Source organism: Excalfactoria chinensis, chromosome 11 (genome assembly GCF_039878825.1).
Source record: "Excalfactoria chinensis isolate bCotChi1 chromosome 11, bCotChi1.hap2, whole genome shotgun sequence".
Taxonomy (NCBI): domain Eukaryota; kingdom Metazoa; phylum Chordata; class Aves; order Galliformes; family Phasianidae; genus Excalfactoria; species Excalfactoria chinensis.
In genome coordinates, this window is record NC_092835.1 from 14118512 (window position 1) to 14136068 (window position 17557).

General features: G+C 35.7%; 1 protein-coding gene across 8 annotated transcripts in view; it reads left to right on the forward strand.

The window, feature by feature from the left end:
* The window catches only part of CHD9 (chromodomain helicase DNA binding protein 9), an 83472-nt gene that overhangs the window by 46863 nt on the left and 19052 nt on the right, over positions 1 to 17557 (forward strand). For all 8 annotated transcript variants that reach the window (XM_072346869.1, XM_072346866.1, XM_072346871.1 and 5 more), the window contains 17 exons: positions 1363 to 1509; positions 2154 to 2222; positions 2309 to 2364; positions 3082 to 3199; positions 3664 to 3750; positions 5230 to 5367; positions 7036 to 7157; positions 8038 to 8281; positions 9370 to 9546; positions 10373 to 10516; positions 10943 to 11198; positions 11954 to 12164; positions 13649 to 13844; positions 14358 to 14525; positions 14699 to 14878; positions 15615 to 15725; positions 16447 to 16643. In XM_072346869.1, coding sequence (XP_072202970.1) covers positions 1363 to 1509; positions 2154 to 2222; positions 2309 to 2364; positions 3082 to 3199; positions 3664 to 3750; positions 5230 to 5367; positions 7036 to 7157; positions 8038 to 8281; positions 9370 to 9546; positions 10373 to 10516; positions 10943 to 11198; positions 11954 to 12164; positions 13649 to 13844; positions 14358 to 14525; positions 14699 to 14878; positions 15615 to 15725; positions 16447 to 16643 — 2621 coding nt within the window. The remainder of the gene's footprint in view (positions 1 to 1362; positions 1510 to 2153; positions 2223 to 2308; positions 2365 to 3081; positions 3200 to 3663; positions 3751 to 5229; positions 5368 to 7035; positions 7158 to 8037; positions 8282 to 9369; positions 9547 to 10372; positions 10517 to 10942; positions 11199 to 11953; positions 12165 to 13648; positions 13845 to 14357; positions 14526 to 14698; positions 14879 to 15614; positions 15726 to 16446; positions 16644 to 17557) is intronic.

Genomic DNA, 17557 nt, shown 5'->3' on the forward strand with positions numbered 1-17557 from the left:
AATTCATTCTCTGTTCAATTTTTCAACATGGTCATAATTTTCCTATTGCAAGTAGCTTTCTGTTTCTAAACCCACGGGAGCAGTAATTTTAGGTTATTCTCCCTAATTCATTTGGTATGCTTAGTTTCCCAGTAAGCATATTCTTTAAGTATGTTGATTTATTTTGCACATCAGATCTTTCTATTTATTTTTCTTATGACCATATTTCTCAGTTAAGGAAGTAATTCAGCATTTTTCAAACAAAAGAGATTATATATTAACACTGGAGAGCATATGTCTGCTGATGTTTTATTAATCATTTCATCCATTAAGACATATTAAGAAAGCCTGAAAATGCTTTTTAACACCTCAATAGGTTTTAAAAACTTCAGCAGCTACTTAATGAGTAAAACTTGAATGTAGCTCTTTAACTTCCTGTTCTCAATTCCTACATCATTTTGCATTGCTCCTATTAACTAGCATTTCTTAGTAAGAATGTTTCCATTGTTGTTTTAAACTGTAACATGACATTTTAGTTTATATCTGAAGTTTATTTTTACATTAAATCCCCCCATCACACCACCCTCCCCTCAGCCTCCACGCACACACTTTTTAATGGTGAATAGCTAGTTCAGCTGCTTTGTCATTGAAAGCTGGCCGTTTCACTGTCCTAGCATCTCCAGGAGAGTGATCTGATGCTCATTCTTTGATATTATACTGTGTTGTATATACTTTACTACTTCTCTACCTTACCAAAACACTTCTGAAGTTGTTGTTAAAGTGTAGCAAGGCACTTTACCAGGCACCGGGCAGACCAAGGGTTGAACTTAACAGCCAAGTATTAAGTTCCCCTTCTGCAATCGTGTTGTTACTTAATATCTGCTCTGCAGAAGCCAGTGTAACAACAGGGATGTCGGGTTTTGGTCTGGTAACAATTTTTTCTTCTTCAACTGACTACTGTACTGAAATTGCCAATGGATTTTCCTAAACAAAAATATGCTTTTCTGTGTAGCTCTCTATAATAAAACTAATTAAAAGAAACTGGTTTACTTTGCAGATTATATTTCTCAGTGCTCTAAAGCTATTGAAATACTGATGCTTCCTTATTGGAGATCTGCTATATATCTGGATGTTCTGTGATTCCTTTAGAACTCTAAAATTAGAAGTATCAAATATTCCTATGAGAAACATTATGGAAAAAATTAGAGTTTAATTGTTTGAAAATAATATTTAGTGGCTACTTTTTCTGTGGTTCACGTGCCTGGTATGTTCCATCACATGTTGGCCTTTGGGTTTTGGTTTAGCTTAAGTATTCTGAAATTGACAATCTGTGTTAGGGGAGATGTTTGGTGCAGCCTCTTAGCTTTCTTCTACTCAATGCAGAAGAGAAGATCAAATCGTCAAGTTAAAAGGAAAAAGTATGCTGAAGAAGGAGAAGGAAAACAATCAGAAGAAGAAGCTAAAGCTTCTGCGAAAATCAAAAAGAATCCTGCTCCTTTACCTGCTGAGCAGCCTTTGCAATTGTTTGTGGTGAGTAAAATCTGCCTTGGTGTTCAGTGTAAATCTATGTTTGACACATGCTGCCTTGTTTTCATTTTACTGATTTGTTTAACCTGTCTGCCAGAGTTCTTGCTTCTCCATCTTTGTGTAATAAAGGTCAGAGTGTGTCCACTGCATCAGAATAATGTAGCAGGGTAAAAACAATAAATCTGTTTTTGGAGAGCATCAGAATCACCTCTGCATGTAAAGGAAATTTATATGACAAGTGGGTGTGGAGTCTGATGCTCTTTTAACTGTACTTCTGCATAGAGTTCTCTGTAAATCTAGTAAGCCTTCATTCTAAGGTTAAACATCTGGAAGATTTTGGTTTAGCATGGGAATGTATTTTACAGCCTGAATAGTACTAATCAAATATCAGTTGAATGAAAAAGACAATCATATTCATATTCCTTAAAGCAGACATGCATACATTCAAGGAGGAGCAGATATTTTCTCCGTGTTTGAAATTTCTCTACTAGCACAATAGGGACTGCTGCCTTTGAAAGTTATAGTTACCGTTATTGTGCATCTTTTAACAAGCCACTCTTGCTGATGAGGCTTTTAAGCCTGATATGGTTGAAAAATGGGCATTTACTGGTATTTATAATGATGGCATTGTTTTTCTATCGTTATAGGAGAATCCAAGTGAGGAAGATGCAGCGATTGTAGACAAAATCTTATCCTCTAGGATAATAAAGAAAGAAGTAAGTGATTGTCATCGGATGAAATTGTGTATTTTAAAATAGGTTTTACTTCATCATTTTACATTTCCCCTGATTTTCCTTCTTAGATATCTGCTGGGATGACAGTAGAAACAGAAGAGTTTTTCGTAAAGTACAAGAACTAGTAAGTATTACCAAGCTGTTGAATGAAGGGTGGACTATATTCACATACCAAAGTTCTGTGCTACTGGTGGATGATTTATGGCCACTTTTTGTCATTTTTCAGATTTCTCTTTGCAAACTTAAAATTGCTATAAAATCTTTGTAATGTTCTGAATAATAATTGGCAAGTTAATGCTATTCTGAAACCTGCTTTGACCAGTAAGCTGCCAGCTGTGGTTGCTAAAAGAACAGAGTTTTTTGAGAATGTTTATTTATTAAATTCAGCAGGGACTACATTGCCTAAGGCTAAGTTTAATTTCATGAATTTAAATGAGCTGTTTTTAGATTTACAGTGTCGGGCATTTAGAAGAGGCTGGTGTAGGTGTCACTTTCTGTTTTGAAAAAAGCTTTTCTAGTTATAGAAATGAATTTACATCAGAAGCAGGAAGTAAGGAATGAAGAAATGGCTTTTTCTGTATTTTCTTTTCCCCCATTTCATACCTGTCTTCTGTCTAGCTACTAGATCTGACTTCAGAAAGATTCACTTGAGGTAAAGTTAGTTGGTATAGCTACCACTGAATCTTTAGTTGTTGCATTGAATTCTGTCTTAAATGATAAAATATTCTCTCATTTGAATGAGATTTTGGTTTATAAACTGAATTATTTTAACTGTATGTTAAAAATAGATAGTAAGCCATGGCTTACATTAATATATTAATGTTAATCTCTATAATTTTAGCTCTTATCTCCACTGCGAGTGGGCCACAGAACAGCAGCTTTTAAAGGATAAAAGAATCCAGCAGAAAATAAAACGGTTCAAACTAAGGCAAGCACAAAGAGCTCACTTTTTTGCAGATGTGAGTATGAAACACGCAATTAAAATGGAAGTTACGATGAATATTTGTTATTAAAATACAACAGCTGAATGCTGAGAAATAAAATCTAGCCATTAGGACTGGGTTTGTATTGCAGTGGGGGGTTGTTTGTTTAATGTAATTGTCAGAGCAGGCCTTCTGGAGTCGCTGAACTAACCTGGCTTGAATGGCTTATTAAATAGTGGATTATTGGGGTAACCTTCCAAGTGGTAATGAGGGAAAGATTATTTTAGCGTGGCTAGGTTCTCCTGTATGTAAACTTCCCAAGACAAAACTTGATGACTAAATAAATTCATTTAGGAGAGGGGTTGTGGTTTGCAAAGCATCAGTAGTTTCCAGTTATCAAATTCATTCATGATCAGATTTTGTCTACGATGAGACCAAGTCTCAACATGTGCCAGCTTTCCCCCCCCCCCCCCAAATGATTTATTAATCTTGCATTGCAGATGGAAGAAGAACCTTTTAATCCTGACTATGTTGAAGTAGACCGGGTATTAGAAGTCTCTCTTTGTGAAGATAAAGACACTGGTGAGGTAAGCATATCTCAAAGCATGTCAAGATGATGTAACTGACTGGTAATAGTATTTCTAGCAAATTTCAGAGTTAACACATTCATGATTTCGCCATGATTTTAATCCTGAATAATATTTTCATTGATCCACACAGTCTTGCCATTACCTTGCATTACCATGGTGGTTTTTTGTTTTTTGGTTTTTTTTTTTTGAGATAGAAATCACAGCTCAATGGCTTTGCTTTTTACTAATATGTAAAAGACACGTGGTTACTGATGCAAAGGTGAGCTGTGTTAATTACTGTGTGTGCTGAGACAAAAGACTGGTCCTGTCTGTCAGGTGGTGACAAGGCATCACTTGTAGAAAAAGGCACAAGAAGGCAAGAAATAAGTATCTTTGGTGCTTCCTTCTTCCTCTCTCACTCCACCCACCCACAGGCTTTTGACAGTCAGCAATTGAGAAGCCACTAGTAGGCTTCTTCCTCAGTGTTTAATAAATATGTTAAACATATTTAATATATATTTTTGCTGCTCCTAAAGTAATGCCTTATATTTTATAGTTTTGGCCTTTAGTAAAACATAGTAAAACAACATCCACCTTTTACTAAAGGTGGTGTGGCAGGTAGAGGCTGAACCTTCCCATTAGTAGTCCATTATGTTTTGTTGCCATGTGACAGATGGCAGCAGAGGGGCAGTCTGACCAATTGGTGTTTGACTTGGAAGTGCAGATGAAGCAAAGGTGTGTCACTGAATTCCTCAATGCTGAAAAAATGGCACCTGTTGACATTCATTGATGCTTGCTTAACATTTATGGAGACCAAACAGTGAGTGTGAGCACTGTGAGGTGATGGGTGGTGCGTTTTGGCAGTGGTGATAGCAACATAAAAGACCGATCACATTGCAGATAGGTTTGCAGTTTTACAATCTCAGCATGTAGTCAGTCTCTTGTTCAGTGCTGGCAAAAGTGCAGAGCTAATAGTGGCGACTGTGTTGAAAAATAGCGAATTGTAGCTGAGAACTTGCTCTGTCAAATGGTGTTACTGTGCTCTTTGTAGTATCCATGGAAATAGGTAAGAGGCATTACATTTGGACCAACTATTCTACCTCATCTGGAAAGCTTTCACAGAATGAGAACATCAGATTTAAAAAATGGCTTAAGTAGCCTGATTTGAGAAAGAAGGATATGTTCTAGGCAGCACATCTGTTAAATTTTTGGTTTTTTTTTTTTGTCATTTCCACAATTATCAGAAATACAGCAATTCGTCTTCCCTAAGAATGACACTTAGATGTGGGTAAGCAGGATTAAAAAGTACTCCAGCGTTCTGCAACAGGTAGAAAAATACAAGAACCCAAGGATAAGTACACGGATTACTCAGAAAGTATTATAAATGTATTTTTCTTTGTAGGTATAGCCCATAAGTTAGCTGCTCATGTAGTAAGGTATATTAACAGTCTGTATACTAAATTAAAAGCTGATAACATTCAGAATTTTCTTCTGCAGCCTGTTGTTTACTATTTAGTAAAATGGTGTTCGTTGCCATATGAAGACAGTACGTGGGAGCTGAAAGAAGATGTAGATCAAGCAAAAATAGAAGAATTTGAACAATTGCAAGCTTCCAGGCCTGACTCAAGGAGACTGGTAAAATTATGCCTAATTTACTTGTCTGTCTTGGCAAATGCAATTTTTATCTTCCCCACTGTATAATTCTGTGTTTAATGTAAGACTTACTGATATTCTGTGTGAAGGATTTGTGAGCCTTGTTACTTAAGGATAATATTTTCATCTAAATTGTTATTCTGTTAAAAAAAAAAAAAAAAAAAAAAAAAAGTTTGGAGAAAACATGAAGCATTATAACTTTCTAAGCTTTTAACTAAGTGATGAGAAACACACTGAAAAAGGCTGTTATAGAATCTAAGCACTATTAAGATAGGAAAACAGAATGAAATATAATCATCCTCTTGCAGAGACCAGAGTGAAGTCTTGTGCTTTAGCACTAAAGGAAGTTGACAAGCAGGCCTGTCAAACAGATTCCATAATTACTTCCTGCTTTCATTTTTCTTCTTTTAATAACGAGATAGCTGAAAGGAAGAAAAATACATGTAACAAGGAAATGCGTGTTGTCTTTAAGTTATCAATCTTCTGTCTCAGAGTAGGAGGGGAAAAAAATACTACTTCTATTTAAAGTCCTGTATATGTCACTGTCGTTGCTTATTCTGCCTTAAGACACTGGAGTGGTACACCATACATGCTCTAATTATTTATTTTATGTAACTGAATATGAACAGTATTTTAATTTGTAGGATTTTATTTTAATCTTCTTTTATCTGCAAATAATGACAGTAGTCACAGCTAACCTCTTCAGATTATGTTTTTCATTTTTCTGGTATTAATTTAAAACCCTGCCATTTTGGCATTTGAGAAGGCCTTGATAACATACATCTCTGTTACCGTACTTGACTTGGAGAGAAAACGATTATTGAAATGCAGCTGTACTACTGATAGCCGTGTCAGGATCAGCAACAAGTATTTTTTATTCCAGGCCCTAGCACATACAAGGAAGTATTTGCTGACAGCAGCCCTGCCAGCAGGAGTGTGGCTCCTCCTGGCATGGGGGGAATGGGCAGATGCTTGCTGGTGGTGGAGGGGAGCAGATCACAGCTACTGGGAAGGGAAAGCAACTCCTGCTTGGGGGGAAGGAGGGGGGGGCTGTCAGAGAATCCTGACACTGGAAGTACAGAGACACAAAATTAAGTTCCAGGTTGCCAGATAAGGCTACATGAGTCAAGAGTAAATGCAAGCTGTCACAAATCCTGGGAAATGTAATAAGTACAGCTGATCAGAAAAGATCTTACTAAAACTATTTTGCTTGAATCTGTAAGTTTGTTCAAGTCATAATGTAGAGCTGCCTGAAGAGTGTGTCTGCTGCTACTTAGTTGCAGTCAAACCGCTTCATGGTTTCTTTGTTAGGTTGCCTGCTACAATCTAATTGCCGGTCTGTTGAGTGCACAATCTTGGAGCCAGGAAGATTAAGATAATATATTTTGATACTGTTAGTCTGTTGTTTCATGTCCTTAATATTTTTATAGTATAAACTCTAATTTTAAAAGTATTAATAGACAGATACAAATTTCAGTTTTCCACAGACTGACCATTAGTAAGTAGTGTCAACAATGACAGCATCCCAGTTTAAAGGCTAAGAAGTTTCCTTCTAAATGTAGATTGTTAGGCTTGAGAAAAAGTGAGTAGAACAGTTTTGGTGGAAATAAAGAGTACGTGCTAACCTCCATACTTGTTTTTCTTTTAAAGGACCGACCACCTCCAAACTCATGGAAGAAGATAGAACACTCGAGGGAATATAAAAATGGCAACCAGCTCAGGGAATATCAACTGGAGGGACTTAACTGGCTTCTGTTCAACTGGTACAATAGGTAAATGCATGGAATTTTTGTTAATATAAATGTTGTAACACGGGGAGAAAATTTTATGAGGAATGAATACTGTTTGAACTCAATTTATCTTTGTTTCTCTGCTTAGAGCTGAAAAGATACAATGGAAAAAAAAAAAGGAATTTCTCTTCCTTTGAAACTTTGAAAACTGTGTTTTTATCATCAGGAGTAAAAGAAAAAGGAGTCAAATTAACTGAAAATGCATTTTCAGTCTTAACATTTTACTACATATAGTTGAATGATTACAAAAAAATGTTTTCAATTCTCAATCATGCTCTCCATGGCTGTGTGAGCATGTATGCTGGCAGATTGAAGAGCTTCAATATGTGGCTGAGCGTGAGCACCCAGTGGTACTGTGCATACTCTTTTGATTATATGCCTCCGTTTTGGTTTTGGAAATGTGGGGAAAGCTTGGCAGCGATGCTTTGTTCCACCCTGTTTGTGTAAGGGTGACTGGGATGCTTTGTATTTGTGACTTATATAGAGTCTTTATGGATCTCTAGAAGATTCATTATGGTGTGCATACTTACAGGAAAACTGATTAATTTGAATTCCTTTAAACTGGGGCAGGTGTAGTCCCAAAAAAATAACCTCATAATATTTTTCTAGGACAACCTCCTGGCACGTTCCATCTTGAGGTTTTGCCAGTGCTAAACATGATTGAAAACTGTGGTTTTGTGCATCAGCTTATTCTTTCACCAAAACCAGCGAACATATGAGTGTCTCTTGCAGTACCTCAATTCTGAGTATTGTTTTGAACTGGTATATTTGAGCTTTGTTTAATAAATTGTCCTTTTGAGCAATAACCCGAGCTCTGTACTTTCTTTGACCTCAATAACAAATAAATGTATTCTACTTTCAGACGAAATTGCATTTTAGCGGATGAAATGGGTCTTGGCAAAACCATTCAGTCAATTACATTCCTCTATGAAATCCTCCTGTCTGGTATAAGAGGACCTTTTCTGATCATAGCTCCGCTTTCCACTATAACAAATTGGGAAAGAGAATTTCGCACATGGACTGACCTTAATGTTGTGGTGTACCATGGAAGTATGATCAGCAGGCAGATGATTCAGCAATATGAAATGTACTTCAGGGACTCCCAGGTATTGTAACATCACTTGTATGCACTGTCTTACCCAAGGCACATCACAGGTAGTAGGATTGAAAAGTACACTTTAGATTAGCTGTACATACAGAAAGTCATTTTACATCCCATTGTGTTTTTTTTAAGCTTTTAATTTCTCTAAATGTTTACCATATTCTTACAGAGTAAATTTTGTGGAAGTGGTTGCAGCAAGATGTTTGATGTTTTGGTATGCTGAGAACACTTCTGCAAAGAAGTGACACAGATACACACATGGAGATTAAAGTCTATGCAGATAGTTGCAGTTGGAGGCTGAATGAGAAGAACATTAAGAACAAAAATAAATCTGAATAAGCTGTTTCCTTTATTATAGCTATTTCATTTCTGTACGGTAAACTAGCCTTGCTTGTGTACAGTTTGCTTTTCTCTTGTTACTTTACATTGACATTATCTCTTGTTACTTTACACTGACATTATCTAGTCAGATTTCAGGGGTTCTTCTTTCATGCCTCTTTTATGTATTTTACATGGGCATACATTAAAAAAAAAATCATGATATTTCTATATTATTGGTAAAGCAGAAGCTTGTTTTTAGGTAGCTCGAAATAACAAGGGAATGTTTTGTTTCTCCAGTGAATTGCTGTCTACTGTCTGTGGTATTGAGTGCTTCTGTATTCTTTATCAGACCAGTGTAGCAGATCAAGCCAGGTGCTAAATGTTTGTTTAGCTGTCAGCTGCTATTTTTTCATACCTAACTGTGTGAGTGCTAACTGTCATATTGCTGTCACATTTTGATGGGTTGACTCGGTTTTTTTTCTGTCAGTCTTCCAGATTTTTACAGGATTAAAAATGTAATATTATCTACATATATCTTCTGGCACTCTTAGCAATTCATAAGTTGTTAGAATACACTGTTGGTTAGATGATACTGAATTCCTATTGATGTGGTATAGGTAGAAAATGTGCATAGTTAATGAATATGCATAGGTTGATGAACTAATTTATATTATAAAATCTGGTATCCAGCTTAGGGTAAAATGTCAACAAAATCTGTAAATCGAGTTGATTCAATGTAACATAACAAATTTTACATTGATGAATCTCCAGGGACGTATCGTTCGAGGTACCTACAGATTCCAAGCCATTATCACAACTTTTGAAATGATTCTTGGTGGCTGTCCAGAGCTAAATGCAATTGAATGGCGATGCGTTATTATTGATGAAGCACACAGACTGAAAAATAGAAACTGCAAACTGTTAGAAGGACTAAAATTAATGAACCTCGTGAGTAATTGCTTTTCACTTCTGTTTAATTCTGTTTGTTTCCTTTAAAAATAATGCTGTAGAGTATGATAAATCACAAGCTTATTTATCTGTCAGAAAAGACCTTTTAAGCAGTCTCTCTGTGAAGGGGCATGTTCCTGAAACTCTCTTCAAATGTATGTGTTATTCAGACCTGATAGTGGTGTGGTTTTGATTGGTTAAAAAAGGGTGCTAAGCTTTAACTGTAAGCAGAATCTATTTGTGATGATACTGTTCTAAAGTCTGTTTTGATTACCATGAAAGCTTCCTTTAATATGGTCTCCTTAATTCTAAAATAGTACAGTGCAATTCCTGGAATTTAAGGCAGAATTATTCTCCAATCCTGCAGTTTGGATTTTGCTTGATATTCTGGGAGCTTTACAAAAAGCAACTACTACTGCGAGTCTTAAGATTTTTGGAGCATTATTACAAGGTGCTCCATGACTGGGTTTGGATTCTTTTTTTTTTCCAGACTTGACTTATTTTGATTCGCTCATTGCTACGTGTTGTCAGAAATTATCTTTGCTTTCTGATATGTGTTTCTTTTCCTCACTGTGGAAAGAGGGCGATTATATTCATGTGAATATTGCAGGCCAAGTTCAAGTATTCATTTATTCATTAGGGCTGAAGGAAGACAGGATTTAAAGAAAAGCTAGTTGAAAATACTTACTGTTTATCTACTACTAATCCATCTGTCTCTATACTAAGTAAAATACAGAGCTGCTAATTTCATGTTATGACATTTGAACATGACAGAAAAATGTTAGTGTTTGCACATAAGCCATTTAATTTTTGTTTCCTTCTGTAGGAACATAAAGTGCTGTTAACTGGTACGCCACTGCAGAACACAGTAGAAGAGTTATTTAGTCTTCTTCATTTTCTTGAACCATTGCGTTTTCCTGCTGAATCAACATTCATGCAAGAATTTGGAGACCTTAAAACAGAAGAACAGGTAATGCACGTTGAATTAGTTCATCTTGGGTTTGAGTATTTGAGCAGGTGACTTGTAGGAGAAACTTCTGGCTTGAATCATAACTACTACTGCATTAGCAATAGTTAGAGATTGACATGACTTGGAAAATACTCTGATAAATTTTAAAGCAGAGTATAAATTGCAGAATTTTAATTGATGTTATTTTTTACATTTTTGGATAGACTTTGTAAATACAGTAAGAGAATAGGGAGAAGTATAAAAACTGAAATTTTCAGGCTTCATAGGCAGTTTGCAGGCAATGATGTTTTTGGGGTGTATCAAACACTTCTTTAGTATTCTGAGGTTAAAAATAAGATGATATCCTGTCTGAGAAGCAGTTTATGTAAGCTGAGAAATGAATTTAACTGCACTTTATGTGTTCCAAAAAACTTCTGTTTCACTCAGGTTCAGAAATTACAAGCTATCTTGAAGCCCATGATGCTCAGACGATTAAAGGAAGATGTAGAAAAAAAGCTGGCTCCTAAGGAAGAAACAATAATTGAAGTAGAACTAACTAATATTCAGAAGAAATACTATCGAGCAATCTTGGAGAAGAACTTTGCTTTCTTATCTAAAGGAGCTGGGCAAGCAAATGTACCAAATTTGGTTAACACTATGATGGAACTCAGAAAATGCTGTAATCATCCTTATCTCATCAAAGGTAAGTATATGTGAAATCAAAATTGCATTCAGTTTTTGAACTTTCTGCACTTTATTTAAACTACTTAAGAACAACTTGATGAGATGGAAGTATTTTTTGATAGATATAAGGAAGTTGCATGTTTGAGACCCAAAATGTGAACTTTTTTGTATGATTTCCCAAGATATTTGTAATTATTTTATGAAAATAATATACATGTTTTTAAAAGCAGCATTAAGAACAGCATCTAGAGTGAACTTGTAATCTGCAGGAAGAATAATTTTTACACTGTCTGTCCCAGTGTTTTGTGCTTTTCTCACTCAGTTTATTACTTCTTTCCTACTTGCAAGAAAATGCATTTGAAGTTCTTAGATTTTACTGTGTTTTCAGTCATACTGGGACTTCAGAAAAGGTCTTAAAAACTACCACTCAAGACTCAAGTCTTACTTCAAATATCTCAGCTGTAAAAAGGACTTTTTTAATGACTTTTTTACCCAACACTTGAACAAGTTGTATTTTTCACTGTGCAATTTGGAGGTACTCATCTAATTTTTAGGTGTTTTTTTTCCAGTGTTGTTCTCGTTAAATGTAAGCCATAGAAGCAGATGTTCTTCATAAACATCAGGTCCATCCAGCACTGTGTTCTGTCTCCAGTAGTGGCTAACCAGGGATATATAGAGTTACAGGCATTGTTGTGGTTTTATTAGCAGCTTATTCCTATACATAGAGGTTTATGTAGCTTATGCCTGTAGATACTAAGAGATACTCTTCAATAGGTGCTGAAGAGAAAATCCTTGGAGAATTTAAAGAAACTTACAACCCAACTGCTCCAGACTTCCATCTACAAGCAATGATCCAGTCTGCTGGTAAATTGGTTCTTATTGATAAACTCCTTCCAAAAATGAAAGCAGGAGGCCACAAGGTCCTTATTTTCTCTCAAATGGTGCGCTGCCTTGATATTTTGGAGGATTACCTTATACATAAAAGGTAATACTGTGCATACTGTGTAGTTTATTGGTCTCAATGGGCGTATTTTTGGATGTTGTGGGCTACAGCATACCAAAAATAGTTGTGTGTTTTTTATTAACTGTACGTGATCTCTGTGATTCTGTGGTTTTGTTTCACAAAACTATTTACGTGAACTGAGCTTAACGTTTTGTATTTTGTATTTCTGATTAACATCCTACTTTTAACTTTATAGTAATGTTTAACAATCCAGCATGAAATGATTCCTTTTCCTATAACGATACAACTACATCTAGATTAGTATATCATAACTTTGATTGATATCATTGATATCAGAAAAAAAATCCTTACAGAAAGGGTTGTTAAGCACTGAAAAAGGCTCCCTGGGGAGGTGGTTGAGTCACCATCCCTGGATGTGTTTAAAAACCATTTGGATGTGGTGCTCAGGGACTTGTTTGAGTGGAAGGTTGTTAGTTAGGCTAGTGTGGTTAAGTTGTGGTTGGACTTGATGATCTTTAAGGTCTTTTCCAACCTGAGCAACTCTCTGACTTTGTGATCTACAAGTACAATCTTCTGAAATCCACAGAAGCTGAATCTTGCTTTATGCTACTGTTTGATTAGAAATGTTAGTGTGCACACATGGTTAGACTTGGTAGTTAGCAGGATTAATGACTGTAGGAGATGGCTGCCTGCCAAATAGCCTGTGGTCCTGTAGATTATCTGCTGTCCTATTTTATGCCTGATTAGAAGAAAAATGGTTGTGAAGCTTTGACTAGTTGATATGCATTCAGCATCCTTTTACAATGAATGTGTGGAAGTACTTACTCCTTTTTTTAAGCAAGACAGGCGTTTTATTTGATATCTGAAGTTTTATTGGAGTCTTTGTAATTATCAAAGATAAGAGAAGTGGTTTTTTTACCCTGGGCTTCTAATTTTGCCACTTTTAGTTGAGGAAGTCAAATTCATTGATGCCTTTGATGAAAGGCAGTGAGAGGTACTGTGAAGTTCTTTTTGTTCTATTTCTCCTGCTCTTGACAAAATCAATGTGTGGTTTGTTGAATGACAGCTCACCAAGTACTTCTTTGTAAATGTTACTTGGTTGCCCCTATCATGATCAAACAATTTGGTATGTAATACAAAAGCACACTGCCTGCTTCTGTACCACAGGCAGCAATCCAGGAATAGCACATGAAAAACTTCTAAATATACCTGTTGGACTCCAGTTTGTAGTGCAAAATAAATGCCATGGTAATACATGTCTAAAGGCATGTATCATCAGTTAATTGTTCTAACGCATAAAGAACTTGTCTTAAATATTTGATGTTAGGGCTTCCTGATGCGTGTTAGTAGTACAAAGAGGTGAGCTCTGTTCTGACTTCTGATAATCAAAGTTAGTTGTGACTTTCATTCACTGTAAAAATAGATGTGCAGGCAGGAGATCCGTTCTACTTTCTCTTTAAATTACAAGTATTTTTGTAATTTTCTGTGCATATGACAATTTCCAGATACTTATATGAACGAATTGATGGACGAGTACGTGGCAACCTCAGGCAAGCTGCAATTGACCGGTTCAGCAAACCAGATTCTGATCGCTTTGTGTTCCTTCTGTGCACCAGAGCTGGTGGTTTGGGGATTAATTTGACTGCAGCAGATACATGTATAATTTTTGATTCAGACTGGAATCCTCAAAATGATCTGCAGGTAAATGCACTGAACATTGAGACCTGAGGAGACTAATTTGGTGGATTAAAAATTTGATCGCTTGGAGTATTCAGTCTTTATTTTGAACCTGCATCATTTTTAAACATTGTTGTTAAGGCATATGCTTAATGTTTACTGATGAGTGCTTTCTACCTACATAGAGGAAACCCAGATGACTTCATCTGGTTCTGACTTTCTCTTTTCAACTGTTTACTTTTTTACATGCACAGCACAGCAAAGTCTGAGTTTATAAAGATTTTGATGACATGAAAGCCAAGGCAGCACTAGAGTTGGATTCTGTATATACTGAGTAATGCAGTATATAGAAATTAATTATGGTGTATGGTAAAGCAGCAAATCAAGTTTAGGAATTTAAGTAAATGGCCGCTTGATTTCTTTGCAAGCTTGTTCTGTTATTTTTAAGATTGTGCTTGAACAGGATAAACTACTTGAAACTTACGCTTTCCTTAAATGAGTCTGATTTCTTACCGCTCTTCACCTTTCCTTCAAAAGGCTCAAGCCCGTTGTCACAGGATTGGACAGAACAAAGCGGTGAAGGTCTACAGACTGATAACTCGTAACTCATATGAAAGAGAGATGTTTGACAGAGCAAGTCTGAAATTGGGACTGGATAAGGCTGTCTTACAGAGTATGAGTGGAAGAGAAAACAGTGTTGGTGGTGTATGTAGACTTATTTTCTAAAAAACGTATCTCTTAATGATTTATATCTTAGCTTTTAAATTCTAAATTACAAATCTGTAACTAGGTTGCAGAAGCATTGAAATGAAGAAGAAATAAATATCACTTCAGTGGGATTTTCCTAGGCTTTTTTGATGTGAGTTTTATTTATGCAGATCCAACAACTCTCTAAAAAAGAAATAGAAGACTTGCTTCGAAGAGGTGCGTATGGTGCCATTATGGATGAAGAAGATGAGGGCTCCAAATTCTGTGAGGAAGACATTGACCAAATTTTGCAGCGGCGTACCAAAACTATCACAATTGAATCAGAAGGAAGGGGCTCCACATTTGCCAAGGTATGGAAGCACAAAGTTGGTCTTTGACAGTATGGTTCTGTTTGTGTTAAAAAACAAAAAAAAGAGGGGGGGGCAGACAGTAAACAATAAAAATAACTGTATGTAATTCATATGTAAAAATGTGTTATTTATAAATATATTTAGGATCTTTTGTATCTTGCTAATCATGAATTAAGGAAAAATCTGAAGAACCAATTAGGGAATGTGATCATCTCTATCTTTTTATCACAAGAGTTGGAAAGAATCTTTTTTTCCCTAAAAGCAGTGTGTTAGTTTTTTAAAGACCTTCTGAAATGTAGCGCATTCCATGCTCTCAGGCTTTGATTGTTGGTAGTTTAAATACTCCTTTGAAATTTCCCCCAAGCGAGTAATTTTGCATGAGATTAAATCCCCAAATGCTGATAAGCCTCTTCAAAAGATTCTACTTTTTTCCATTTGAGTAATTGAGATTCAAACTTAGAAGCAGAATCATCTTGCTGCTTAATGTTTTTCTCTCCTGGTGGTACCTAGAAATTCATTAGAATTTTCTGATTCGTTATAGGTCAGAATTGAAAAAATTAAGGGGGAGGAGAACTTTTGAGTTACTTTGCACTGTTAAGGAACTTCTGAAGGCTTAGCAGCAGCTCAGGAGATTTTGTACGAATAAAGTTTTGCAGTCTTCCCAATGCTGGGGCATTCAGATCCTACAGACTTCTCATGTATGCTGTTAGTAAGATGTAGTTTTATTTTTTTGCAGGCTAGCTTTGTTGCGTCTGGAAACAGAACTGATATTTCTCTAGATGATCCCAACTTCTGGCAGAAATGGGCCAAAAAAGCAGAAATAGATATAGATGCTCTCAGTGGCCGAGTAAGTACTGTCATATTGTAGTTTTTTTTTTCAAGTATGTCCTTGTTGTTTAATTCTCAGTTAGCAATGCCAAATTTTTGGTGGTTAGTTTCTGCATGGGTAATCAACCACTTCAGTAATTTCCTAGCTCCCTGTTGTCATATATATATATATATATATATATATATATATATATATATATATATATATATATATATATATATATATATATATACATATATAGTAACTTATTTATAGTATTTATTTATTTTTGCTTAAGATCTGAAAAGAATTAGAAGCATGTAATTATTCTGATTACTTTTCTTTCTCTGACTGTAAACCCCATGCTGGAATCAGCAAAATAGCTAACTGAAAGGCATAATGTCAGTTTTACAATACTGGAAGCTGTGACTAATGCTTGACAACATTCCCATGCAGTCAGTTCCATAAAGGTTTTGTTGGCCTTTTTTTACTGATAACATGTAGTGCAGGTATTCAGCTCAGAGGAGGTACTGAGTCTGGTTTGTTAGCAGCATGCTAGCACCATGGTACAAAAACCTTTTGTTGTTGTTGTCTTAAATACCACAAAATATTATACGTGTTATATGTGGGTATATTCAGTGATATCTTTGCAAAAAACCTATTAGTAAATTAAGAGACTGTTCATTCTTAAAGTAAATTCACCTCTTTAAGAACAACTTAACAACTGCTTTTCTAAGAAGGTCTGCTTGAAATTTTGCAGAACAGCCTGGTTATTGATACCCCACGAATCAGAAAACAAACAAGGCCCTTCAGCGCTACAAAAGATGAGCTGGCTGAATTGTCTGAAGTGGAGAGTGAGGGGGAGGAGAAGCCCAAACTCCGCAGGCCTTGTGACCGTTCCAATGGATACGGAAGGACGGAGTGCTTTCGGGTGGAGAAAAACTTACTGGTCTATGGGTATGGTATATAGCATTCTTTGATCTAGGATACAATAAGTTTAAAATGTGTTTATATTTATGGAGTGACTTATTGGCAGAGATAAATACAGATCTTGACTGGTTAATAAGTGTCTGTGTGTGTGTATTCCCTTTACATATAGCCTCCTTACTGTTTGATGTGATCCGTAGCATTTTAAGATTTACAACTTCTTGCAAAAGTTCTGAGTTGCAATAAAATACATCTAATTACATAACTATAATTTTATATCTTTGCTTTTGTCGCAAGTCCAAGGTTTACCTTTTGGGGCTTTTTGGTGTAGGTACATAAATGGCTGTGTTTATAGTGTTACATGTTACAGTATCTAGATAGAAACAAACTTACAATAATTTCTTGTATGTATGTGTATTAGACCACAAACTTATTTCAGAATTACGGAGCCTGCATAAAGCTTTCTGGTAATTTGCAGTTGAGTAAATATTAATGAAAAGAGGTGAAAACCTTTCTGCAGAGAGGGTTAGGTTTAGTCATTACAATACAATATGGGTAGGTTCAAGACTCTGTAAGTACCTAAAATAAAATTAATCAAAGACTTAGTAAGTGACTTGTTCATAATTATAGAATGTCTTGTATTTCAATGAAGTTTGAATGGGAACTGAAAATCTGACCAGTTATTTCTAGCATACTTAAGTCATGTGTTCATTTTGTAAATAAAATCTTAGGTCTTCTTTCAGCCCCTGAAATGATAAATGACTGCGTTAGTCATTATGAGTTTGCATGAGTTTTGTGTCTTAAGAGCCTAAAACTATTCTTCGTAGCAAGCAGATTTTGTTTAGAACAATTTTAAACAGTTTGTTGGGATGCTGCTTTCATGTTTCCACTCAGTAAGTTAAGCAGAAGAAAAAAGTGGAATTCCTTTAGGATTTTTAGCTTTC